Source organism: Gallus gallus, chromosome 2, assembly GCF_016699485.2.
Source record: "Gallus gallus isolate bGalGal1 chromosome 2, bGalGal1.mat.broiler.GRCg7b, whole genome shotgun sequence".
Lineage (NCBI taxonomy): Eukaryota > Metazoa > Chordata > Aves > Galliformes > Phasianidae > Gallus > Gallus gallus.
The window spans coordinates 77390310-77416764 of NC_052533.1; the positions used below are offsets into that span (position 1 = coordinate 77390310).

General features: G+C 39.6%; 1 protein-coding gene and 1 long non-coding RNA gene across 10 annotated transcripts in view; one reads left to right on the plus strand and one right to left on the minus strand.

Moving 5' to 3' along the window:
* CTNND2 (catenin delta 2) overlaps positions 1-26455 on the plus strand; it is a 623362-nt gene that overhangs the window by 311611 nt on the left and 285296 nt on the right. For all 9 annotated transcript variants that reach the window (XR_001465252.4, XM_040695591.2, XM_015282257.4 and 6 more), the window contains 2 exons: positions 8908-8942; positions 9813-9929. Coding sequence is in view for 8 of the 9 variants with exons in the window: in XM_040695591.2 (XP_040551525.1) it covers positions 8908-8942; positions 9813-9929 (152 nt within the window). In the remaining variant the exon portion in view is untranslated. The remainder of the gene's footprint in view (positions 1-8907; positions 8943-9812; positions 9930-26455) is intronic.
* The window catches only part of LOC107052640, a 39026-nt gene continuing 14004 nt past the window's right edge, over positions 1434-26455 (minus strand). The window contains exon 4 of the long non-coding RNA XR_005857385.2: positions 1434-6554. This is a non-coding gene — a long non-coding RNA (uncharacterized LOC107052640). The remainder of the gene's footprint in view (positions 6555-26455) is intronic.

Sequence of the window (26455 nt, forward strand, 5' to 3'; positions counted from 1 at the left end):
AGATAAAGAGCTTCATGTTGCTGATGCATGTTTGTTACGTGCTGTAGTGCTTAGCTATTCCAGGAAGAAATATTGCAATATTCTAATGCACAGAAGTGGATTTCCTCAAAGGAATTTTATTTGCATTGCACTCTGTTTCCTAAGTTAATTTCCTGCTACCAAAGTCCAAATCCATAGAGTTCCAGAAAAATTGTGTTGTGTTGATTATTTTTTAACTAACAAGGAACTATTAGAGATTGTCTGAAGGAAGGCTATGAAGATGGTGAGGGGCATAGATGGCAAGATGTATGAGGAGTGGCTGAGGCCCCTGGGTTTGCTCAGCCCAGAGCAGAGGAGCTGAGGGGAGGCCTCATGGTGGCTGCAGCTCCTCACAGGGAGCAGAGGCGCAGTGCTGAGCTTTGCTCTCTTTGACAGTGACAGGGCCCGAGGGAATGGCATGGAGCTGTGTTGGGAGGGGCAGCTGGGGGTCAGGGAAGGGTCTGCACCAGAGAGTGGTCATGCACTCAGACAGACTCCCCAGGGCAGTGGGCACAGCCCCAGGTTCAAGGAGTTCAAGGAGCAGTTGAACAATGCTCTCAGACATATGGGCTGATTTTTGAGTGGTCCATTGTGGAGCAAGGAGTTGGACTTGATGATCCTTATGATTCTCTTACAACACAGGCCACTCCGAAAATACTGCTTCCTATTTATTTCCATGGAAGCTACAATAGATGCAAAGAGCACAATAACTCTACTTGATAGTGCAAATTCTCAGTTACAAAACACTATTTCTCAACATTATCACCACCATTAGCTATGCATTTTCATCAAACACGAGCAAGAGCCTGCATGCCATGCTCATAAAAATGTGCACAAAAGGAGGTGAACCACTATTTCACAGCTACAACAATAGTGTCATTGCTAGAAAAATGTTGCCCGCACAGTCCATCTTTCATCAGCCCGAACAGATGGAAGTCAGAAGGCACCAAATCTGGATCCAGGAGGATCACCCCTTCCCTTCCCTTCCCTTCCCTTCCCTTCCCTTCCCTTCCCTTCCCTTCCCTTCCCTTCCCTTCCCTTCCCTTCCCTTCCCTTCCCTTCCCTTCCCTTCCCTTCCCTTCCCTTCCCTTCCCTTCCCTTCCCTTCCCTTCCCTTCCCTTCCCTTCCCTTCCCTTCCCTTCCCTTCCCTTCCCTTCCCTTCCCTTCCCTTCCCTTCCCTTCCCTTCCCTTCCCTTCCCTTCCCTTCCCTTCCCTTCCCTTCCCTTCCCTTCCCTTCCCTTCCCTTCCCTTCCCTTCCCTTCCCTTCCCTTCCCTTTCCTTTCCCCTTCCCCTTTCCCTTTTCCCTTGCCTTTTCCTTTCCCTTTTCCTTTTTCCTTATCTTCTTCCCTTTCTTCTTTCCTTTCCCTTTTCCCTTTTCCCTTTTCCCTTTTCCCTTTTCCCTTTTCCCTTTTCCCTTTTCCCTTTTCCCTTCCCTTTCCCCTTCCCCTTTCAAGACAGTGCACATCACTTTACCTGTTGAGGGCTGCGTCTTGAACTTTTTCTTTGATGGTGAATTCACGTCATCACTCCATGCACTGCCATTTTGATTTTGGCTCATAGTGGTGACACTATGTCTCATCACCAATAATGAAGCAATCCAGGAAACAGTCAACAGTGTTCTTTCTGTTCCTGTGTGATTATTAGTGGGGCCTATCTGACACAAATTTTATGATACAACATTGCCACCATCATTTCCAAAGTATTGAAGCTCATATTCAGTTCTGTACAGAGTTTCCTGGCTATAGTCTGCCGATTTGTGCTTATGAGCTGATTGAGACACTCGTCATTTTGTGGTGTGTGTGTGTGGCCCTCTGGAACATGGCTTGTCTTTCACATCATTATCACCACTGCTGGAATGCACCACCCACTGCCTCACTGTGCTAACATTAACTGTTTGGTGTCCAAAAATCCTCACCAGGCATCAATGAATAATATCAATAGTTGCAATTTTTTCTGCTTGGAGGAATTCAGTGACGCACCTTTGCTTTATCCTCACTTCTATGTCAGATGCCATTCTGTCAGACTGCCCCTCTGCTGCCATCTGTCATATGGGAACAAAATGGAATGGAATATTGGCGGAAAGCTTCACATCTACCACCATACCACCACCATCTGCCTATGATGTCATGGGCCAACATCATAAAATAGAAGGTGTTATTTTCAGGGAAGCTCCTGTGTGATTGTATGAATCTATCATTTAGATGCTTGATTTGATGAGATCCATCATTGTGGCTGAACAAATACAATAGTACAATGCTATCCAAACTGATACTCTCTGAAAGCATAGTAAAATTTTCACTGTGCTCCTGTTCAGGTAGTGCAGTTTGAAAATGAACTCCTTACCTAAATAAAAGTAGCTAATGAAGCAAACAGGAAAAACTACATTATTATCTTATCAGAAATCCTCCTATCTGTGAACCATCATCTTTTTTCTTAATTATTTAATGAATTAAGGGAAATTGCACAATAGATTAATTTGATTTTAGCTTTTCTAAATAAGAACAAGAGAATGGTTTTATTGATTCAGAATTAGGGTCTACCTAAGTCTGTACCCTATATGCCCCAGGAGATAAAAATGGGCATCTGTGGAAGAACAAAAATAGGAGTTATGTAATTCTAGATTCTCTAATATTATTATTGTTTCCAAGTTTAAAATGAAGCACAAGGATTCAAATGTATCGTCCTTCAAATTCTTCTCCACAGCATATTTCAGAAAGCTTTCTGTGAGTCTCTCTCTGCTTTATCACACAGGAAACTAATGGCAAAACCAAAACTAAAGAAAACTGGATGCTTCTGGCAAGCTAAGTAGCAAGTGTTTTGTTTCCAGGTGGCTAAGTTCAATCAAATCTTCAGTAAATGTTTTTCATAGAATCATAAAATGGCTTGGGTTGGAAGGGACCTCAGGGGTCATCAAGCTCCAACCCCCCTACTGAATGCAGGGCCACCAACCTCCATGTCTAATACTAGACCAGTTAGAATTCATCCTCTTGTTGACTACTTCAGGAGTGAGGATAAAAACCATCGGGAAATGGACTATATTATGCTCTCTGTATTAAATAGCAGCCTTGCTGCCTGCTTTGTGAATACATCAGCAGCACTCTGGACAAAACTGCTGCAGGTGCATGCTCTGCAGTTACACTGCGCTCATACTACTGCAGCACGTTGAACATTAAATCTCACTTAAGTAAGAAGAAATAGAACGTCTATTACTGAACATAATCAGTGCATGAAAAGTGGATATAAACAGGCTGGAACATTTAAAAGAAGTCACTTTTAAAGGAAAGCATGTCTGCACACTGCTGCATCAGTTTTGAGATCTTAAGGAAATTTTGTGCATAATTCCCTGTATCTTTGAAAACAGATACTAAACATTCATCGTAGAGCCTCAGATTTCTGCTATTTATTTTCTAAAACCTGGGGAATTATAAAAATTTGTCTGGAAAAATAAATAGACGATTCCCTTTCCTTGCAGGAATTTGTAGCAAAGACTTTCTGATACAGGTGGAAATTAACCAATAGTTTTCATAGAATCACAGAACTGGAGGGCTTAGAAGGAACCTCAAAAGATCCTTAAGTCCAACCCCCTACTAAAGCAGGTTCCCTACAGTAGGTTGCACAGGTAGGCGTCCAGACAGGTCCTGAAAACAGGAGACTATGCCAGTTTTCTGGCACTGTAATCTGTGAGGAACTCTGTAACAGTTTTACAAGTTTCTTTGAAATTCAGAGGGTACGAAAGGTCAGTAAAGTATTGGGGGATTTGAGGAGCGGAGGTTTTTCTTTATTACTTTTTTGTTTTGTTCTGTTTCTGTTTACAGTTTTGAGGATTGTTGTTAAATATTCAATTAGATTTGTTGGACCAAAAAAGGAGTTGTTGATCTGATAGCTGAGTTGATACCACAGCTGACTAATAGAGTGTGATTTACTGTGTCACGTCTGTAGAGGTCATTATTACAGTCAGAAATTGTGACAATTTTAAATTGGGCAACCACGAAATAGTATGGAACTGGGTGGCGATCAGGACCTTTTCCTGTAGTAATTGATGATAGGAATTATATCAGATTTATTCTTAGCTCTTCTTTTTTTTTCTCAGACAGTTGGTAGCAAAGGTTAGTTTATTTACAAAATATGAAAGAAAATACACTGATTATTTAAGACCTGTTGCTCCTTTGCTTGAACCAAAATGTTAGTGCTTCTCAACCTCCATGCTTTTTGTGAAATGTCTCTGAATCTTTTTTGTTCCACCTTCCACAAATGAGAACTTCCAGAATAGCAATTTAAAAATCAGTGAGACAGTATCTGCCTGTAATTATATACAGCTATGTTTGTGAGGCTCTATTGCAAAAGTAATTGAAAAGATTGTAGCTGATACAGCTCCTCGTAAAAGTCCTTTTATAGCTGTTGTATAGTAGGGTTAGATGTAATTTCACAAATTGTTTTAGAAAACAATAGAAAGAAGCATTTTATGTAGCAGATAGTTGCAGCACTTCCTCAAAAACTGAATGACAACTGGAAACTTAATGACTTCTCCACACAAAGAGGCACATGAACGCTTCTTGGGTAATCAAAGGAATACAACAGTGTGGGTTTGCCCTTAAAGTGTGTATGCAGGCTCTGTGATTAATCGAAAGAGTGACTTAAAGTCCTGTACTCCTTCTCACCAAGAGTTAAGGGTCTTTGCTGCGGTGCTGTTTTAAAGATCAATGCATGTGACTTGAATAACATAGCTGCATGCCCTAATGTTCACTTGCACCAATATATTCATGTGGGGGTCAAAGAAAGTGAATTTTCACGTTCTGCCTATGGTCACTGTTTTGGGACCCAGTCCTGATGGAGACCTTTCCCCAACTCCCAGAGGTCTCTGCCTTGCCACCACCCCAGCCCCCTGCTCCATCCCTATGGAGCAGCCTGCCCTTGCTGCCCCCTGGCACCTACATTGAAAGACAATCCTTGGGTATTTGTTCAGACCCTCTGACTGTCTAAGGATATCTTGGGCAGAATTTCTTCAGCCAAAGTGGCCCAAAGTGTTCCCCTCTGGGTTACCTCAAGTGAGGGTTACTTTTATGTAAATATGTCTTATGAGCATGGCCCAGAAAAGTGAGATTTAGTGTCACTTTGAGTGTTCACTTGTAAGCCACCAAAACTGCTTTGGACTCCTGTAAATTGCAGGGTGAGGAGTTTGATGGCCATGCATTGCTCACCTTGTTTAGACACTTCTGTTGGTGCCAGCTGCTCTGCGGCAGCTTGGTGGCCTCTACAGAGCCAGTCTCCTTGGATCTCTGCCAGTCCACTTGAAGAGGACAACCACTCTCTTTATCTTTGCTTGAGATACATGATAAACGAATGGAGGCTCCCAAAGGCCCCATTTGCTGTGTGCTTCTAGGCATACTGTAGCTCAGATAGTGCTTTTTTTCTGTCCATGCCTAAAAACAAACTTTTGGGAATAGTGAGACATCCTTGGGTGATTGTAGAAACTTGGCATAGTTGCAATTCCGTATAATCTTGAGCTTTTCCACGCTGTAGATATAGGTGGAGTTCCCAGAGTGCTCTGTTCATGCAATGCGGCCCCAAATAGGTACGCTGTGTGCACCTTCCTTTTGTCTTCTTAACTTGAGTGAAGACATTCACCGGAATGTTTGAGTTCACCTGGAGTCAAGATAACTCTGTGGACATTCACTTTGTTCATACTTACCTAGGGAGATAAAGGAACTTTTACTGGAATATTTCCTTGCATAGGTAGCTATTAAGGGAAAAAGTTTGAGCATAGTGTAGCACATACTTAGAGAAGATATGTCCAGCAGTTTCAAGATGAACATGAAGAACGTCTATTTATTTTCATGAAGAAATCTCAATTTTTTGTTGTTGTCATTGTTTGTTTGTTTGGCATTGTCTCCTCATTTTTACATTATTTTTCTTCCCAGGTATTTCCTTCAGTAATTTCTATTTCTGAAGACAATATAAATATATTTATATCAAAATTCTATATAGCTGCATGGTGACACAGGATTTTTCATATAACACTAATAGAATGAAGTAGAACTGTCATCTTAGTTGTACTGGAGCATTTGCAATATATATAGGATGAAATGACTACCAGTGATGAGAGGAATACAGCAAAGAAATCTTTGTTATTTGCTTTATGGTTTTGGGTTAAGGCAGCTAATAATTATATCTCCCTGACTGAATATTAAATTAGTATTTTATGTTACTATTTTCTTACACTGTATTAATGTAATGATGGTTTAAATCTCCCCCCTCAAGCTCAGAAAAGATTGGTTCAGAACTTCTCGAAAATATATTTTAATTTTATTGACTTCTCAGTCAAAGTTGGTAGAGTTTGCAAACTTTTATAATGAGGCACAGGAATAATGAAATTATCGGTAGGAAAACTACAAAGCATAAAGCTTTATTTTGCTCAATGTGCTGAAAATTAATTAAGGTGAAAATACCTTTTTTATTGATTTTGCTGGGCTTTTTTTTAAGCATTTGATGTCAGCATACCATCAGTTGCACTGATCTCTTTAAAAGCTGGAAAACACCTAAAAGAGAAGCACAGAGGAGGGATTTTACTCAGTGATGCAGATTTGACATTTGACATGACTCTGTGCAAGACACTCTTGGTTGCTTCAGCCAGGAATCTTTTTCAGGCCAAGATCAGGAGACAGTTGTTTTTAAAAAAGACTAGGAACCAAAACAAACCAAATCAAAATGTATCGGGGTTTCTAAATCTAAACACTTATAATATGTTGAATCAGAAGTTAACATTAGGATGAAAAGTCTGTTGGTGAGTCTGTTTTCTTCACTATGGAAGTTACAGCATATACTAAAAGAACATTGCCGTGTCTTTAAAAGAAGATTGACTAAAACTAGAAAAGCCAAAATATAGTTAAAATTTGCTGTAGTCCTTTCTTAGACCTTCCCATTTCATAATTCTTCAGATGAATACACTAACTGATCACTACTGATCAGACACTACTCCCTTCATGCTATCTGCACCACGGTGATAACAAGGGTCTACATTTTATGTGAATTCACTGCTTTAAAAGGGAATTCCTGTAGATGACAGCTCACTCTTTGTGCACAGACTTGAATTTCCTTTTCTCGCTGACATGTATGAGATGACACTCAGTGTTGCCAACAAGATTTAGGAATTTGTTTTGCCAGTGAGAAAGCCCGGATGGTATTGAATTTTGTAGTGTCACTTGAGGCGGTATTTATCACTTATGTAGATAACTCAATACTGGAGGTGGGACTGTATAGCAGAGAAATATATGCTGCTTATTATGGATGACCCTAATTCCAGAAAGGAAGAATGCTTTAAAGTTGCTCACTTTGCTATGAAACGTCTGCTGCTGCCAACTGAACCTTCAGTTTGGAAAGTTGGGCAAAAGGAACTGCAAAAAGAGCCACTGTCCCTTGTCACCACCAAATGGGGCCAAGGGTACATTTGAAAAGGCAATTTCAATTAAAGTCAACTCTTTAGTTCAGTACTTTGCCATATTATTTGCCAGAGGACTCTGGCTGTGTTTATCTTCAATATTATTAGCTTCAATGCACTTGAATGCAAACATTTTAGCTGAGTGTCTGATCGAAGGACTAGCTTCTTAATCTATGAAACCCCACACCAGTGCATCAAAATAAACCACAGGTGGAGGCTATGTGGAAATTAATGATGGTCTGTAGATTTGAATTTGTCAGATTAACACTTGTGATGCCAGCTGGAAATTAAAACATGCTCTTAGTACTATTTGTATGTAAATTAGGCAATTTTCCTTTTTTTTTTTTCTTAAACTACCAAATTTGATCAATAATTAACTTAGGTTATTTTCATCCAGAAAGAAGCATTTCATTTACGTTATTCTTGTTCACACAACATGGATGCAAGGAGCTGTATTCACATACTCATAAAAGGTTCGGCATCCGCTAGGAAAGGAGAAAACTATTCAAGATTTAAAACCCATGTGCTTCTAAGAAGAGCATTTATTCTTGACATCAGAAATAAATGTTTGTTTTGTTTGAACCCTTCAAAATGATTTGTCTTGTTGCTGTTGTTGTTGTTGTTCCTGTTGATTTTTATTTTACCAGTAGGTGCAAAGACATACAGAAAAAGGTTTGAACCATGACTATAATAATCAGTTTACTATTATTAAAAGTATTGTGAGTGACTTCAAACCTTTTTGTATTCTTGGCTTATAAGAAAGATCTGTAGTTTAGGACAGGCACATCGTGCTTTTGAGTACAGTGTACTCATTGCCTAATTGAATATATCCTTCATTTTACCCACTAAGGAAAAAAAAAACACGTGCAAATCTAACCTATACTCTAATGTACACCCTCGTTATTATAAATTAAGACCTTCCATTGCTTAAGTGCTTGTATATGAAAGCACAAATGCTTCTAAGTGTACTTTCTTGTGCAGATCAATTGAATTAACATAGCTTCATGTTTGGATAATAAAAATGTACATAATGATCAGTAGAACCAGGAACGATGCATGTAAATTCATTTGCAAAAACGCAGGTAACTGCTTACTTGAGAAAGCAGTTTAAAAAAAAGAACAGGGAAATCAGACAAATAGGATCTCCAGAAGTTGCAAAACGTTGACAATTTAGCTTTGCAACGATGTAATTTCTGCATTGAGACTAAAAGAGTGGCTTCTGCATGTATGTTTTAAATTATTTAGTTAAGAAATAAAGTTGATTCTTCCCTGCTGAATGAATGCTGTGCAAGTTATTCCTGAAATATATATATATATATACATTAAAAAATGCTTCATAAATTCTGCTATTTATTCTTAGGTCAGTTTCTTCAGAATATATTTAGATCTACATATTGGTGGCGCAGTACTGAATCATTTCATAAAAAGTTAACATTTTTTCTTTTTCTTTGCAGTTCAACAGAAGAGCAGTTTCACTGGCAAACGCAAGGTAATAAATCTATCATTAGAGTATAACATATAGAGTACTACACATAGTAGTACTCTATCCATATGTATACTTGTATGGGAACTGTTGAATCATGGCCTGAACCTCTGATTGATCACTTGAGGCAAGCACTGAGTCAGCCGTGGGAGCACAGGTGAAGGCAATTCAGCTGTGTGACCGGAAGGGGTGGAGCCTGGCTGCACCTCTCCTAGACCCCATTTAAGGGCTGACTGCCACTGGGGAATGATCTCTTTGTGGAGATTGCTCCTCTTGGAGTCTTTTTCTGTGAGCCTGGAACACAGGTGAGATTTTCCATTTCTTTCTGATTATCTCTTTCCACTGTGATACTCTTTGTAGCTTTATGGTCTGTGCTTACCCATTTGGATACCACATCACTCTGTCTATTTATTGGCTATATGATACTCTACACGTATGTAGTACATTTCTCTCCCATAAAGAAAATACTTCTTACATGAGGTAGAAGGGAGGAAAACATGCATTTATGCACTTGTTGGGTGTTTACTAGTACTTGAAAACTCTGCTGAAATAATAGCAGAACTTGGCAAAAGTGGTTACGGCTGGCAAATAGTGCATCTGTGTAAAATAAAGCAAAGTTTTGAGAGAGGGCACTGGTCTCTGGGTTTTTCTTAAGATAAGACCTGTGCTTTCTTAGTTTGCATTTATTAATCCGAGGTCAAACTTTTAAAGGCCAGTGTAACTCTCCTGGTTCAATGTGGCCAGCCTGCTCTGAATATGCCATTTTGGCGTATCTTCCATTCCTTCATTAGCTATAACTGGTATATGTACATAATAGCACATAACTAGTTTTATCTTTTGCTTTTATTATACTTTTTTGTGTTAATGTTATTACAGATGGTCAGAAGGATATAGAAGATGAGCTCACTACAGGTCTGGAGCTGGTGGACTCCTGTATTAGGTCACTGCAAGAATCAGGGATACTTGATCCACAGGACTATTCAGCCAGTGAAAGTAAGTTGCTAAAAATGTGCTTTTCAGAACTCACAGTTACTTGTAATACTTCATGCTTTAAAACTGAATACATTTATTAGAATGTTGTTCTCATTATTTTCTCAAATCAGCAGAAGACAGTGTAGCTGGGAGCAAGAAGATTGCCTCCCTATGTTTCCAATTTGATTTTTGATTTTCTTTGTAATTGAGAGAATTTCACTGGCAGTCTGTGGGCAGAAGCCCCATGGAATGTATTTTAAGAAATAAATTTAGAAATTGCAGTGCGGCCATACTATATTACAAGGTCATGACAGAAGTCTTCAGCATCATCACTACAAAAGCATCTTTAAAGCAGCACTGTTTCAGTATGCAAAAGTAGTAAATGAAATGTGAGGTGGTGTGATGTCACTTTTTAGCCAGTGTATTTGTACTGCTCAGTGTACTTGTAGAGCAGATATCTGCAAATGGATGTGCTCCAAAGTCATGTACAGTGAGACAGAGCTTTCTAACAGGCTGACATCTCTGATATGAGATGTAACAATAAGTAGTGAAGATGCAAATTAGTTCCCTATTTTCCTTTGCTTTTCCTCAGTCTCCTGTCTGATACACTGTTCCTGTCTGACACAAAGTATACACGCTTTCCTATCACTCCTACTGCTGCTCCTGTTGCTATCTTGGTTTTTCAATTTTCTGTAGTATTCCTCTCTATGTCCTGCTCTCTGCTCCCTTGAGCCATTTTTGTCTTTTTCAGTCCCTTGCTGCTTAGTACCCTGTGACTGAGTCACATCTTTCAGGGTGGCTGCCCAAACTTAGCTTTCTTAAAAACAAAGGGGATGATTTCCCTTTCCTCTGGAAAGGCTAATGGAATGTGACAGCCGCCTTCTGCAAAGCAATGGTGAGTTGTCACCTGAAATGTCATCGTCATTTCAAGTGAAAGCAAAACATTGCAAGGCCAAATGCAGAATTTTAATTTCTCAGAACACTTTTCATTCTTTTTGAACAAGATTTGCAATCAAATTCAAAGTTGACAGTCCTGGGGCAGTAGATGGTTTTTTCACTTTCAGGTACACAAGATTTCTGGGCCGACAATATCACTAACAGTCTTGGTAAGATGCTCTTTGTCCTGAGATCTTCTGTTGTAAAAGCATGATGCAACAGTTTAAGCCCCTACAAGTTGCCCTGAGTTTTTCCACCTCTTACTCTTTTGTATTCATTTTGGAGTGAGAAGAAACAGACCGAATGACTGATCACAATTGTCTTCATACTGTGATTAGATAGAAAAATGAATCTGTGTGGACTGCAATAGGGAAAGTTGAAAGTAAGAGGTCCCCATGGCTGGGCACTGCAGAAACTGGATGAAGAGATGAAAACTAAGAGAGACATTAGGAAAGGATGAGGATAGTAGGTGGAAAGAAATCTGGGTAGGTGAAGATAACTTATTCAAACAAATTTCTGAGGAGTGTTGCAGAAAGATAGGAATCAAATAGGAATGTAATGAAACTAGATTGCTGTTTGCTATTTATGGTTGTTAATTAAGAATCAGATATATATGCCAAGGCCAACAGTTGCAGTTAATCAATCATAAATGCAGTCAGGATGTCATATACTGGATTTTTCTTTTTTGTTTGGGAGTCTGTTTTCAATTTAGAATAAAACTTAACAAATACATCAGTTAAAATGCTATTCTGTTTGCAAAGTTAAAAGCGCCATTATTAAGACTGTCTGTGCAAAATATTTTTTCTTGTGACTGTACTACACAGCACTTATGACCTGTTTTGTACATTTTCTGTCGATGCTTCATTTACCCTAAAGCTAAGGTTTAGATTGTACAGTAACAGGTTGGCTATGAACCAGCAGTGCACCTTTGTGGCCAAGAAGGCCAGTGGTATTCTGGGCTGCATTAAAAAGTGTGGCTAGCAGGTCAAGAGAGGTCTCCCCCTCTACTCTGCCCTGGTGAGGTCGCATTTAAACTACTGTGTCCAGTTTGGACTCAGGCTCCCTGGTTCAGAAAAGACAGGGATCCAGGAATCCAGTGGAGGGCCACAACAATGATAAGGGGCCTGGAGCATCTCCTGTATAAGCTGGGTAACCTGGGTCTCTTCAGCCTGAGGAAGAGAAGACTGAGAAATGTTTATAAATACCTAAAGGGAGCTGGGAGGCAAGTGGATGAGACCAGGCTCTTCTTGGTGGTACAATAGAACAAGGAGCAATGGCCGAAAACTTGAACATAGGAAGTTCTATTCTAACAGGGAGAAGAACTTATGGTAAGGGTGATGGAGCACTGGAACAGATTGCCCAGAGAGACTGTGGAGTCTCCTTCTATGGAGATATTTAAGACCTGTCTAGACACCTGTCTAGACACCTACCTAGGTGCCCTGCGGTAGGTTACATGCTGTATCAGGGGTTGGACTCGATGATCTCTTGAGGTCCCTTCCAACCCCTGCATTTCTATGATTCTGTGATTTCGTCTTGAGCACTATTAACTTCTCTACACAATGAGAACATAGATACTAAATGAAAACAAAAATTATATATTTAGTAGTTTGACTTCTCACTTAAAATTGAACTTTATCTCTCCTTTGCATCCTAAAGTTCTGAAGTTATAAAATCATTCAAGTTAACTTTTTCCAGTACATAGTTTTATATATTAGTGGTTCATTCACAGGTGTCTTGAGAACAAACACATCTAGTTGAACTGTGGTAGCAGTGTCTCAAATATACAGGAAGTTATACAAAGGGAAATCTAGGACTTACTCTGGAGTATCTCATGATATTTGCATTTCGTAGACAACTTTTATCATAATTCATTCAGTTTCTACATTGGAAGTGAGATCAACGTCTCACTTCATAAAAAGCGTTGTTGTGATGCACTGGAACTGAATATTGAGTGTCACAGAGTAATCTGTGAGAGTTTGGTTTTTTTCCTTTGTTTTGGACCACTTTCAAGGAAGTCCCAAGGTGGCAGGATGAAGAATGAGGCAGCCATGCAACACTGAGTAGGTTTGCTTTGTGTGCACTGTCTGTAAGACAAGGAAGGAGAGGAAGAGTGATAATTCAGAAAAATCATCATTGTATGCTATCTCTTAGCTTTTGGGGTGTTGAATTTACAATTTTACTTCATTTTACTTCTGCATTTTGAATGCATAACTGTATTTTATGTCTCTAGGCGAACTCTGAGGAGAACATTTCTAGCCTGCTATGTCAGTTCTAGCCTAGTTGAGGCTGATTTTTGAAATCGTGATATGAAAGCTTGCCCAGGGATGTGACCACAGTTCTTTTTCTGAACTGCATGCACTTAGTGTAACAACTTAATCTATTGGTAGCTTTACCTTTGAAGAGGATTAGTGTTTCTGTAATCAGAATCCTTATGATTCAGTTCTATGCACTCTGACTTTCTCAGAACTGTTTCAAAAAGTGGTCATGTAGCAGGCATGTATAATACCTCAAATCCTGAATATCACCTTGTGCTATTTCTTTACCAGTAAATAGAAGTCATGGACATAAGCTAACAACACATCACGTGAAGGTGGCTTAGGCAGGAGGTGTTCCATATTGCAAGGAGTGGTGCTCACTCATCTTTGAGTGTGAGTGAGCTGATGATAGACAAATACATAGGTAGTGCTGTATAAAGCTCTTATTAGTATGGTGCAAGGCAAGCAGAGCCATCCATGATTAAGTAATTATTGTCCAAGGTGAGAGATTCATAACTGCTGTTTCCTCACATAAGTTTTCTGTGGATGCCCAGGCTGTATGCATCTGAGAGGTGCTCCTGCACTGTGGCCTATCTTTTTCTTCTGTCCCATCTCAGTATAAACTGGTTTCTCAGAAAAAATGTGTTTCTATGTTGTGTTTCACATTGGATATTAGGAAAAATTTCTTCAAAAGAGTGGTGAGGCATTGGAACAGGCTGCCCAGGGAGGCAGTGGAGTCAGAGGTGTTCAGGAAGCATGTAGATGTGGCAATGACGGACAAGATTTAGTGGGCATGGTGGAGATGGGCTGACAGTTGGGCTAGATGATCTCAGTGATCGTCTGCAACCTTAATGAGTCTATGATTCTGTGATTCTACTTACAGACAAGCAAAAGACAGGAAATCATGAAGAAGGCTGCAGCTCAATTAAGACCTAAACCTGTGCATCTTTGTCCAGCTTTCTGTACTGCAGGAATTTCTCCTTGCCTTTACATAGCTATAAATGTGTTGTTACTGTGTCACTCCAGTTTACACCACATACAACCCAATGTTTCTTTCATGGTATTGGAGAGGAGCTGAGATTGTCCTCTGTGCATGTGGAGATGCTACCAGCAGAAGGTCAATAGTCCACTAGTACCCTCAGTCTCTGAGGTGGGCAGCTAAGGGCTTCTGGCCCACATGGTGGCAACCATCATGTGCTGCACATCCCAGGTTCCACCAGTCCCTCAGTGTGACTGTAGTGGCACGCCATCCTCCTCCTTGCTGTCAGTAGCTGTAACACTCAGCATGGCAGCCTGCAGTGGGTGGCTGAGCTGGCTGCTCCCTTCTGAAACTTTCTTCTATTTTCTGATGGGCCCTAGAGCACTGTTTTTGCACAAATGAATATTTGTCATTTAAACAAGGTTCAGGGGAAGACCAGAGATATGAAAGCCAAGCTGGGTCACATAAAAGATGCAGGGAATGGGTCACAGGATAAGGATGAAAATGTGCATTGAGTGTATGGACTAGAATCCCTGAAGAGGGGAACGTGCAGGTGAGCAAGATTTTGATGGACTGTGGACCAGAGTTCAGGACAGAGCTAATATTGATGATGGTTTCAGGTAAACATAGGACCACAGGAGTATTGAGTGGTGACTGTTGCTCAATTTGTGGCGTAACTGATTGATTCAATCAGCAAAGAAACATGGAGGAAAAAAAAAATTCAGAGAGCTAAGTAAGTATTGTGGAGACTGTACATTAATAGTTCAGATTAGAAAGCTTGGAAAAATGGGAGATGAAAGAAAAGACACAAAAGGAGGAGAAGCTCAGGGAGAGAAGGCAAGTAAACAGATATACAACTGTGGATGAAGAAGGGTGATTGCTGGAGAAAGCTTTTTATTAAGGCTGATAAGGTCACAGTCTGGCCTGCAGGTAGGTGGAGAATGTGCTGATGAGCTGTCTGAGGCACCAACGCATCCATCCTCTGTGACACAGAGAGCCTGGAGGCCTCTGGGTGATCACTAAAGTCCAAGCTGCTTTTTCCTGCCAATGTTTTAAGTTTGCATTTTAAAGATGGGTAGTATGAATAAGTGAGATCAGCATGTAATGAGAGGAAAGTTTTGGTCCTGATATCTTTTTTTTCCATCCTACTAACTCCCTTTTACCATTGTCCCTGTGGTTCATTTGCATGCCACCCTATGGGCTGCCATGATACTAGAATCAAAATTAATTGTGAAATAGTTCAGTGGGACAGACAGAGTCCTTACAGGCCTGTACAGGTTGCAGAAGTGAGGAGAGGCAATGGTTACTTGCTCTTGTCGTGACATTAGTAGAATGAGGACTAGACAGACTGCTGAGATAACTGAGAAAATCCATTGGCACTTTCTTCCTAACATAAACCACAGGCTCAAATGTCTCCTAATCCAAAAGTCTCCAACTTTAATTTAAGGTATCTATACTTAGATCTGTCATGCTATTTCCTTTGCTTCAGTCTCCACAAAATGAACCTTAGATGGGTCTTAAAAGGATTATAGAACAGATTTATGGAGCTTTTGGTGTTTAAGTTTCTCACCGAAATTGAATCGTCTCACCAGTTATTTTTTCTCTTGCTTAATCACTTCATGTGGAAACCCTCTTTCTTTGCTCTCTAAATAGTTACTACAGACAGCAGCTATAGAGCTTTTGTTGACACGGATCACAAAAAACTCCCGTATCACTGTGACATGGCTGCCATTCTCAGATGTCTTTAAAATGCTGCATTCTTATCTTCAATTTAAAACTTAGTGTTTTGTATTGAAACTTCTGCTTTCCCCACTTGACACTGCCAGTACTATGGGCAGTCTTCTCATTTTCTGAATATTCACATCTGTGACTCTGTTGTCCTCTGTTCAAGATTAATTAGAGAATACAGAATGCTGATAAGGCAGTAAATACAATGTAGCTTAAATAACATTGTCTTCTTGGCTTTTACCATTTCAGAGTGAGCTTTGCTAAGGCTACATATTAACAAAATTGCAGGCAGTTAGGGACATCCCAGTCTTTCTGAAGGGAAAAAAACATGGCTCAGCACAGGCTACTCAATCCTGTGATATATTAACTCTTTTAGTCACTTAAAACTGTTTGCCCCAAATGCAACACAGATGGATAGCAGTACCATTTAAAAGTCTCTTTTTTCTCCTCTAAAGAATGACTGACATTAGATGAACAGATGATTTTTATCTCAGGAAATTATACATACTGTTGTATTAGACAGATGTGTTTTTCACTTATCTAAGCTGCCTAATTCCAAAGCTAAAAAGATGGGCTATGCTCTTATTTTATTGTCTTAATTCAATTTTGTTTCCTTTTTTGTTTCTCCTTACTTAGTGTGAAAGCAGATGTCCCACTCTGAAAGAGCACTCCTTCTCCAACCTTTATGATTATCATCCTTTATCAGCTGCTTTATTCATTGATATTGAAAATGGATTGAAACAAAAAGGCTCCATTTACACAATGAATGTATAAAAAGATGTGTTTATGTGTTTTCAATCCCATTGCTCCTCTTTGTGAAACTGCCACCTGTCAGATGGCTGACATGCTGAATGAGTTGAAATTTGGCATCAGTGGACCTCACAATTTGTTGATAGATGAAGTTATTTCCATTTCATTATCTACTCTGAGTGCCAGGGTGATCCAGCTGAGTCATTCTTTGTGCACACAAGGGAGGTGCTCTCATGGGATCTCCTGATAAACACAAACTCAATCATGTGCTCTTCAAGTATGTTTCAGAGACAAAAATCACCTCAGCAGTGTGGATGCTGCTCTTTAATTTTAGAAATTGAGTCTTTGGAATAGCAGTGGCAGAAGTGCATTAAAAGGGTCACCTCACCTTTCCTCTTGCTTTCCTGTTGCATTAGTGCGAACCTGGTAGTTGTCTGACTCAACAGTTTTTAGCTACAGATTAGTCATGCTGAGTATGTGTCTGAGAAAGCATCTGACAGTATTTTAATATATTCAGAGTAAATATTTATGGGTGGATTTTTGGCTGTCTCTTGTTATTCCATCCATGTCTTCTAATGTAAGCCTTTTCAATTTGTTAGCTCAAAATTCTGGGGTTTCTAAGTCATCTTGCCCAATTTCTAATGAGGTACATCCTCTAAACAGTGAGCAACAGCCAGAAACACTTTCTGTTTAAGTGCAGTCTCTGTTCTTTTCTGTGTGAGAACATGCAACGCATTGCGCACAAACTGTCCAAACCTGTTATCACTGGTATCAGCATGATAAGGTTCAGGTAAAACAAGCATATCTTTCCTGCTAGCATATTGCATCATGTTAAATTCATGCTTGTCTTCTCACTTCAAGAGAATAAGTGACTTAAAAAAAAAAAATCTTTCCTCTTTAATCACTTCCCTTATACAGGCAGGAAAAGGCCACTACAAAGAGTCAGTTGTAGGAGTGGAGCTATACACCTTCCCAACAGCAATTCTGATGGTATTTGGCATCTGTTTCACCAGCTGTGCCCTGCTGAGGCATTCTAATTGTGGGATGTTATGGATTGTAACTTGGGTCCAGCTGATCTCACTCTACTTAGATGCTGTGCCCATCTTCAAACTCTTATGACTGTTTACTCACAGGAGGCCTGGGGAATTCCATAGGAGTCAGCAGCACTCTTTGAAGCAGCCTCTGCTTTCTATGGTTCCTTGGGCAGCAAAGGGGTTGCTGTGGACACCCTCCTATGCGTGACACTGAATGCCTGTTCTTCTGCAGTTATTTTAAAGACAAGTCAGGCATCCAAGGGGATTTATAGGCTTCTCAGGGAGAAAGTGCTTGAAGCCACCAGCAGAATTGTTCAAAACATGACAGTCCAGTGTGTTTGTGTCATTTTGTATCTAAATTGCTGGCTTCATTTTAATCTCCCTCTAGTCTTGTCCTTTCCAATGCTCTCATCCTCTGCTATCCCATTGTTCCCTAAAATATCCATTCCTGTCTTGCCAAACCCTTATGTCCATTACTTATCTTCTTGCTTCCATTCTGTTTATTTTCCATTCCTTTATCTTTTCTGTTTTCACATATGAAATAAACCCTCAGTATCTTGTTTCCCAAACAGATGCTTATTGATCCTCAGAAAAAGAAAAAAAACACTTTCAGTATAAAAGTGGCCCTGTAATCCTCACTTCTTACAAGTTTATCTGACTTCAGGCTAATCCACATTGCTTGCTGATGTGTCACGTTGACAGTGCAAAAGTAATAGTATGACAATGTTGCACATAAGTCATTTGTAAGTTCCCTCCACTTCTGCACAGCAGCCTATAGGCTGACTTTTGTTTCAGTGTACTGTCACCTAAAGCATGTTTCTTAGGGTTCCCTTATCTCAGGTTATGCCTATATGATGGAATGGTCTTTTATATATCACTTCCATACTGATATCACTGTATTATTATATATCTCTGAGATTACTTCTTCTGAGATGAGTTTGACTTTGGAGCATGGTGTCATTTTATGCTTTGTGACTTCAAATCCTTGTCTAAAGAAAGTAGCTCCTTAAAATCTCATTTTATTACTGCATTACAAAATGTGAAAGTTGAATTAATGCAGTAGTAATAACAGCTGGAAAAACATTTGGATGGAGGAGGAAAATGAGAAGGGGAAAGCAAAGAGATCAGAAAAGCAAGAACAATTAGTAGCAGCTTCAAAGATGGAAAGGAGGTAAAGATCAACCTGTAATGATTAGCCTGTGGCAAACACATCCTGCACAAATAACCAGGTGTTCCCTCATCCACTGCAGGAAGCAGTTAGTGAAACTCATTAGAAAGTGACAGTGACTTATGGTAGCATCTGTAGAAACAGAACAAAGAAAGACTTTTGGCATCTGAACCTGCAATGCGAAAGAACATCAGTAAATATTTTGTCTGTAGTACAGGCCAGGAAACAAGTGCACCCACATCTTCTTGACAGACTGATAAACCACTCACTCTGCTCGTGCTGTAGTGGTATGCCAGCACCCGTGCTCTCAGCGCAGTTAGATGCCAAGAACTGCACAGCTCAGTGATCCTCTGGTGCCAGCTCATGAGCATGAAACCAGTCTGTAGATGCAGCCATGCAAGAGGTAATTGGTTTGTTGGCCTGCATGAGATGTGAATGGAACAGAATACCTTGGCAGGTATGGTTTGGGGCTTAATTTCTTTTGTGCCACATGGAGTTTACAGAGCTCTCAGCAAAGTCAAATTTCTGTGACTAATATAACATAAAGTAGGGGGTTTTTCCATTCTTTTCCATTTTTTCTATTCTGGCTTTGGAAATAGATAAATGCGTTTTATGAGTACAATGTGAAAGGAGGGTGGGGCGTATCTATGGACACTGAAGGAGAAAACAAGCAGAAAAAATAAAAATGCATCATCAGAATCCTGGGCGTGTGAGGAGTTTAATGGAACTCTTTCTCTGCAAAGAACAATGTGCAAACTGCTGCTTATGCTGGGGATATTACATAAGTGAAATGTGAGTGTTTGGTATTTTTTTTAAACCTCCATCCAAATATGCAGAGAAGTTCTCATAGTACACCTTTTGTTTTATGAAAGAGGTGTTTCTGGGAGATGAAAAAGATTTTCATGAAATGTTGATCTTGTTGGCTTACTACTTAGTAAACTTACTTCTGAGGCAGTGTTAAATACGCTTTGAATCGGTTTACCTCAGAGGCTAAATAGCCATTTTCATCTGTGGACAGAAAAGATTCAAGATTTAAGCCTGTCAAAGGTCAGGGGAAGAAAAAAAAATATTGCACAAGAAAAGGAAACCTGTTCTGTGCTATTAGTTAAGTTCATAGAACAAAGTGATAAGTCTAATGATAACTTTTGTATTAAACCAACTATCTGTGAATAGTTGTATATCCTTTATAGTCAGAAGCTGCTATCTTTGGTTTTGTTTTGGAGCCTTGGGGATTTGTCTTTTATTATTTATTATTATTTCTGATTGATAGTGCACTCAACGTTGTTTTACTCATGTTCGTGTGGTGTCTGTAACCATGTCATAGAATCACAGAATGGCCTGGGTTGAAAAAGACCACAATGATCATACAGTTTCAACCCGCATGCTATGTGCAACCACTAGACCAGGCTGCCCAGAGCCACATCCAGCCTGGCCTTGAATGCCTCCAGGGATGGGGCATCCACAACCTCCTTGGGCAACCTGTTCCAGTGCGTCACCACCCTCTGTGTGGAAAAACTTCCTCCTAATATTCAACCTAAACCTCCCCTGTCCCAGTCTAAAACCATTCCCCTTGTCCTATCACTATCCACCCTCATAGACAGCTGTTCTTCCTCCTGTTTAAACACTCCCTTCAAGTACTGGAAGGCTGCAATGAGGTCTCCCTGGAGCCTTCTTCTCCAAGCTAAACAAGCCCAGTTCTCTCAACCTTTCCTCATAGGAGAGGTGCTCCAGCCCTCTGATCATCTTAGTGGCCCTCCTCTGGACCTGCTCCAACAGCTCCACGTCCTTCCTGTACTGGGGGCCCCAGGCCTGGATGCAGTACTCCAGATGGGGCTTCAGAAGAGCCGAGTAGAGGGGCACAATCACCTCCCTCTCCCTGCTGGCCACCCCTTTTTTTAATACAGCTCAGAACACAGTTGGCCTTCTGGGCTGCAAGCACACACTGCTGGCTCATATCCAGCTTCTCATCATCTAGGACCCTCTTTGTAGTCCTTCTCTGCAGGGCTGATCTCAAGGAGCTCTTCCCCCAGTTTGGATAAATACCTGGGATTGCCCTGACCCAAGTGCAGCACCCTGCACTTGGCCTTATTGAACCTCATTAGGTTCTCATGGGCCCACTTCTACAGCCTGTCCAGGTTTCTTTCCTAGAAATGAGAACGGAGCACTTTAGTTCAATACTATCAGTAATAGCCTTTAGCTGTGCTGGGCACATAGGCTGATTAGGAACACTTGAGACTGACGACTGATCTTTTAAGGTATAAAATACTTCCAAAAAATTATGATTTAATCATGCAAAAGGTACTCTTAATTACCTGACTTTTTTCTTTTTTCTGTAAACCAAGCAGATGTTCAATTTTAAAAGAATTTATTCTTTACAGGATAGGAGATAGGTAATGAAAATGAAAAATAACCATTATTTATGTCAAAATACAGTGCTTCCCAAATCAAAGCATGGGACTTCCTTCTTAGTTGGAGATTGCTGTCTGTGTAGCTACATACAGTGCCTGCTCTCGCATGCAACTTTATTCTTCTGGTTACAGGTTAAGAAAGATAGTAAAGGGTGTGGAGGGTAAGACATATGAGGAGCGGCTGAGGCCCCTGGATTTGCTCAGAGGAGCTGAGGGGAGGCCTCATGGCAGCTGCACCCCCTCACAGGTGAGAGGAGGGGCAGCGCTGGGAGCTAGGGAAGGGTTTTTCACTAGGGGGCAGTGAGAATAGAACAGGCTGTCCAAGGCAGTGGACACAGCCCCACGTTCTAGAGTTCAAGGAGCACTTAGATAATGCTTTCAGACACAGGGTTTGGATTTTGGGTGCTCCTGTGTCGAGCTAGGAGTTGGACTCAGTCATCTTTGTGGGCTCCTTCCAACTTGAGATATTCTACAATTCTAAACCCACCCAGAAGCCGAGCTCAGGTATTGTTCTACTGTTGTTCCATATTCTTATCTTTCAGTAAGCAGAAAAATTCTGTTACAGTGAATATTGTGTGACTTTTACCACTCCTGCATACCACACGTAAAGTTTCACAGAAGTAACATCATCTGCAAATCAGGTCATTCGTAAAAAGAAGAGATTTACATTCTTAGTGTAGTTCACATTGTGTCTAACCCCAACTACTAACAAGTTTTTTTGGCAGAGGCTTCTCAGGAAGGTGTAACATGTGCCAGCAGAAATTGTACTGCCAAAAGAGCTCCAGTTCAACCTTACACGTTCATAGATAGAAGGCTAGTGGGAATTATTTTTTCTATTTGTGTCCTCTGCAGTACAGAAATGCAATTTAGCTACTATCCTTGCTGCCCATCTTGCTCCTGTGTGCTTTCCATCTATTGCTCCTGTAACACCCATCATCCTAATGGTCAATGATAAATTATGTTTTCCAGATCATATCTGAATTCAATATGTGCAGAGTTTCGCAAGCAATTTCATAAAATATGATTAATCTTCTACAAAAGAAGTTGCTTAATCCTGAGGTCACTTAAAAATTTGCAGTAGTAGGTTATCCTTGTTTTTAATCAAAATTTTAGACAGCTTTTTCTATAGAAATAAAAAGCACGGGCAGCTTCTGTATTCTGAGCTTAAATATGTTTAAACATATCGCTTGTTGCTTATCATTAGAGGTCTTGATCTCCACTAATTTCTCTCATTCAAAATGAAGCTCCAAATTTTTTCTTATTACTAAGTACTACCAAGATTGCTTAAGACAGATTTGTCAGTCTGGCATTTCATAAAAATATCTAGAGCAACATCCTATCTGGTAAGATATAGAAAGCAAAACAATACACTACCTGAGTAAATAACACTGAACTTACCCTATAATGTCAGGGCAGCTCAGACTTTGCTATGTTACCTTGTTCTGTGAATCTGCTACAATTTCTTATTTGCAAAATATAATTCTTCCCAACAACTTTTAACTGAATTCACTGGAAATTGTTACATTCATAATTTATCACTTACAGATTTTTACCATCCATGAAGAATTTTTTCCCCTTTATATAATTCCTTACCCAGCTCAACTACTTCACTTTTCTTCTTGTCTCTCCCAGGTGTACAGTTAAGTGAATTTTAACTACTGGGTAATATGTATTTGGAGAGTGCAAAGGTTTGAAACGTGATTCTAGCAAACACTATTTGGAGCTCACATTTTCCATTTTGCAGTCTTGGCTTAATCAAGTACAGATTCTTCTCATCTGGACATATGTCATTAGTATTATGCAGTACTTGGAAACCTGGTAGGGTCAGGCATTCAAGAATTCCAATAAGAGTATTTAAAAGAAAAAAATCAGTAATCAAAAAGACTCATTATTGTTGGGATGGGATGCCAGAGCACACAGAAGTGTGAATGGGCTTTACCACTTGCAGTAGTGCACTGGAGTCCTGATAATCAGTGTTGGTGCTCAGTATCCAGCAGCCTTGATTGCAGAGCCGCTCACAAGTCATCAACAGGAATTTCTAAATGGCTTTTCCCCTTCAAGCCTTACAGTTTTCTACTACTTCTTATGGATGTTTGTGGTGCTTTGTTGTGCCTTGCAGTAGTGATTTATTATTTCAGATCCTAACTGAAGTCTTCTGTTTTCTCCTTACAATAATGGCTGTATTTTTATCTTGTAGAAAAAGCATATGATAACCAGCATGTAATGAAAATATTTTCTATTCCCAGTTCACTTACTCTTGAAACAAAGTGCTCTTCGTCTTTTATTCAAGCAGTAATTAGGTCAGAAAGAGAGTTAGAAGGGATATCCTTGTATTGTTCCTTTACATAATGGTATCAGCCTAGTTTTTACATCTTATCTCCAGATATGTATCATTTATAGGTGTCTTGAATGAAAATGAACATATGCTACATTTCTGAACACATTTCACTGAAGCCTATTTTCCAGTGCTTACAAATAGGTTCTGTAACAACACTACAGCCCTTTTCTGTATCTGTAGGTAGTACATAGCCCTCTTGGTGTTGGCAGAGCATGGTACTGCATATAAATTACTTTCCATTTCTGTAGAACAAGTTCATTTTCTGTGTACTTGTTTAAGAGTTGCTGCCGTTCATCTGAAGGGATGTTTGTTTCATAACAACAAAGCTACTTTAGTATCCAAAGTTTTATCACTTATTTCTTCATTTTGAGTATGTATATGCTTCTCCACCTACAGTTTTTTCAGCTTTATGCATTACTAGGCCATGGAATAGCTGTGTTACGTTGTAGCTTTGGCATTCTTTATTGTAACACAGAGCTACCTACATATTTAATACTGAATATCTACTAGAATATAGATCTTGAAATACTTTGCTAGTACAGAACTTTATTTGAAGGGAAAGTGGGGAGAATGCCTTTAGTTACTGCTACGTATTATCTTCCATATGAGATCTGACTAACAGCTGGCTTGAAAGTCTTTTTCCTACAGGATGTTTTACCAGTCACAGCTAACTGGATTTGCTTTCAGCAATTTATTTAATTTTTTTCCTCATTTTTTTTCTCATCATATTTTATGCATACTAAACCCCTGAATCAAGCACATATTGATGGCTGAGCTGTATATCTCCTTTGGATTTTACATTTTCCCATGGTCCAATCTCATTTTTCTGTCTCTAATTAAGAAAATGTTGTCTTTTTACAACAATCGCAAAGGTCTCCCATCTAGTTCCCTGGGCTTTTCCCCACAACTGGCTGCTGCCACAGCTGCTTCCATCTGAAGTTCCACAGAGACTAGAAATGGGGAAGAGAGGAGATAAGGCTGTGCTAAAGTAGCAATTTGGCTGTTCCTCACAATCCCCTCAGGCTTGCAGTCCTGAGGAGTCCTTTGCAGGGTGTCCCTCACCTTCCTTCCACTCAATTCCTCTGCTTTCTAGAACTGTCCTAAATAAACTCAGCAACAGATTTTCTTAAAAGAATATTTCAGATTATCTCAGAAAATAGGTCATGCTGCAAGGGACGGTTTGAAAACAAGTGTTCCTTGCCCTTTTGATTTTGAGGGCAAACTTATTCCTGATTATGGAAGCAGGACTTGGAAAATGGGAGATGCCAGTAAGATGCCATAGAATTTGTCTCTATCATCCCCTCTAGGCTACTGTCAAATATGCTGGAAACACCCTTCCAGGTTACCATCGAGAGCCATCCCAGTTTTCGTTTTCCTTTCAGTCCAGTTCTAGCATTCCTCCAGCTTCCCAACTGTAGTTGAGCACTCAGAAACTGAATGCCCAGTCTAAAGGTACTTGAGCTGATCTGTTATTTTATTAGATCTTTTAAAATTATACATCTCTTTTCAGAACTGGGCAACAAATACAAGCAACTTTAGAAGTGGTTAGCAACTACTTTGCATGAATACACACTCTTAAACACACAAGAAAAGTAGGTCGTAGGGTACAAATCAATATTTCACACAAAACCTTAATGACCGAAGAAGAAGAAGAAAGAGTAAACAGTGACATCTTGGTATTTGAAACCCTTAATTAGGACTACAAGAACACTTAGGAGATGATTCCTCCAACTGGAATGTGAGGCACCTTGACCTATTAACTTTGTAAATGAATGTTTAAAGGACATTAAAGGAGTTTTGCTAGTGCTTTCTTTCAACTGTTACCCAAATGAGCAAAGCGGGTTGAAGAATGTGTGAAGTGATTAATTACACTAATTAAAAACACTTTATTTACACTTACTCTATAATTTATCATTACTACTTCTGTCAGTTGATCGAAGGTGAGGGAAGTGTTGTTTATAATTGGAATGTGAGCTAATTAAATGTTCGTTTTAGCATGTTTTGGTCTATTTCCTTTGTCAATTAGGACTAGCATTGCAGTAGATGATTGACCAAGTGGAAATGTATAACACAATAATTGTGCTCCATTTTAGCACTTAATTGGAGAGGAAAGGTGCCCCAGTAATCCAAGTGACTTTAAATCCTAAGGACAGAAAAAATCCTGCTCTTTTCACTTGCATGATATTTTCACTGGAAACTTCACATGGAAATCTAAGTAAGAAGCATGCAATTATCGCATGGAGGCTGACTAGGTGTGTTTGTCTGCAGTTTATAGTGTAATTATTTTATCCAATTCAGAAGTAATTATTGCATAGATTTAGAATACTGAATTAATCATGCCTTTATCTTGTAATAATACAGTACGTTATGTAACTTGTCATTATATGGTAATTATTTGATAATTTAACAACTAGCAGATAATGTACTATTGAATACTTGCTACATGATAGCTTCTGCTCTGTAATGTAAAATTCTAGTACTCTTTCATAATTCAACCTTTTTCTTTAATTGAAACTTGACCATACGATTGCTATATCACATGAACTAAAAATATATCTTGAATTGTCATAGGCTGTGAAGCTACAATTTTTAAAAATATTCTATATGATATATTCCATGAGATACTGCAGTCTACCTGTTAGGAAACAAGTAACTTTGCAGATGATCGATGGGCAGACAGTAGGGATCAGCTGTCAATAATATCACCATAGGGAACAATTTCTTTGGCTTCTTTTAGTGACTTCCGCCTTCACAGTAATCCCACATTCACCTGGCTATTTAGTTTTGTGAACAAGTAATGGCTCTAAGATATAAGGCTGAAAAAACATGATTATCACTGAGTTTGTAATGCAGTTAATCCCCGGATTCCTACTACCTGAACTTGCTATCTTGTAGGTTAAAATATTTCAGCAGCGATACTGACTGTACTTGATTTGTACCACACTTAACAC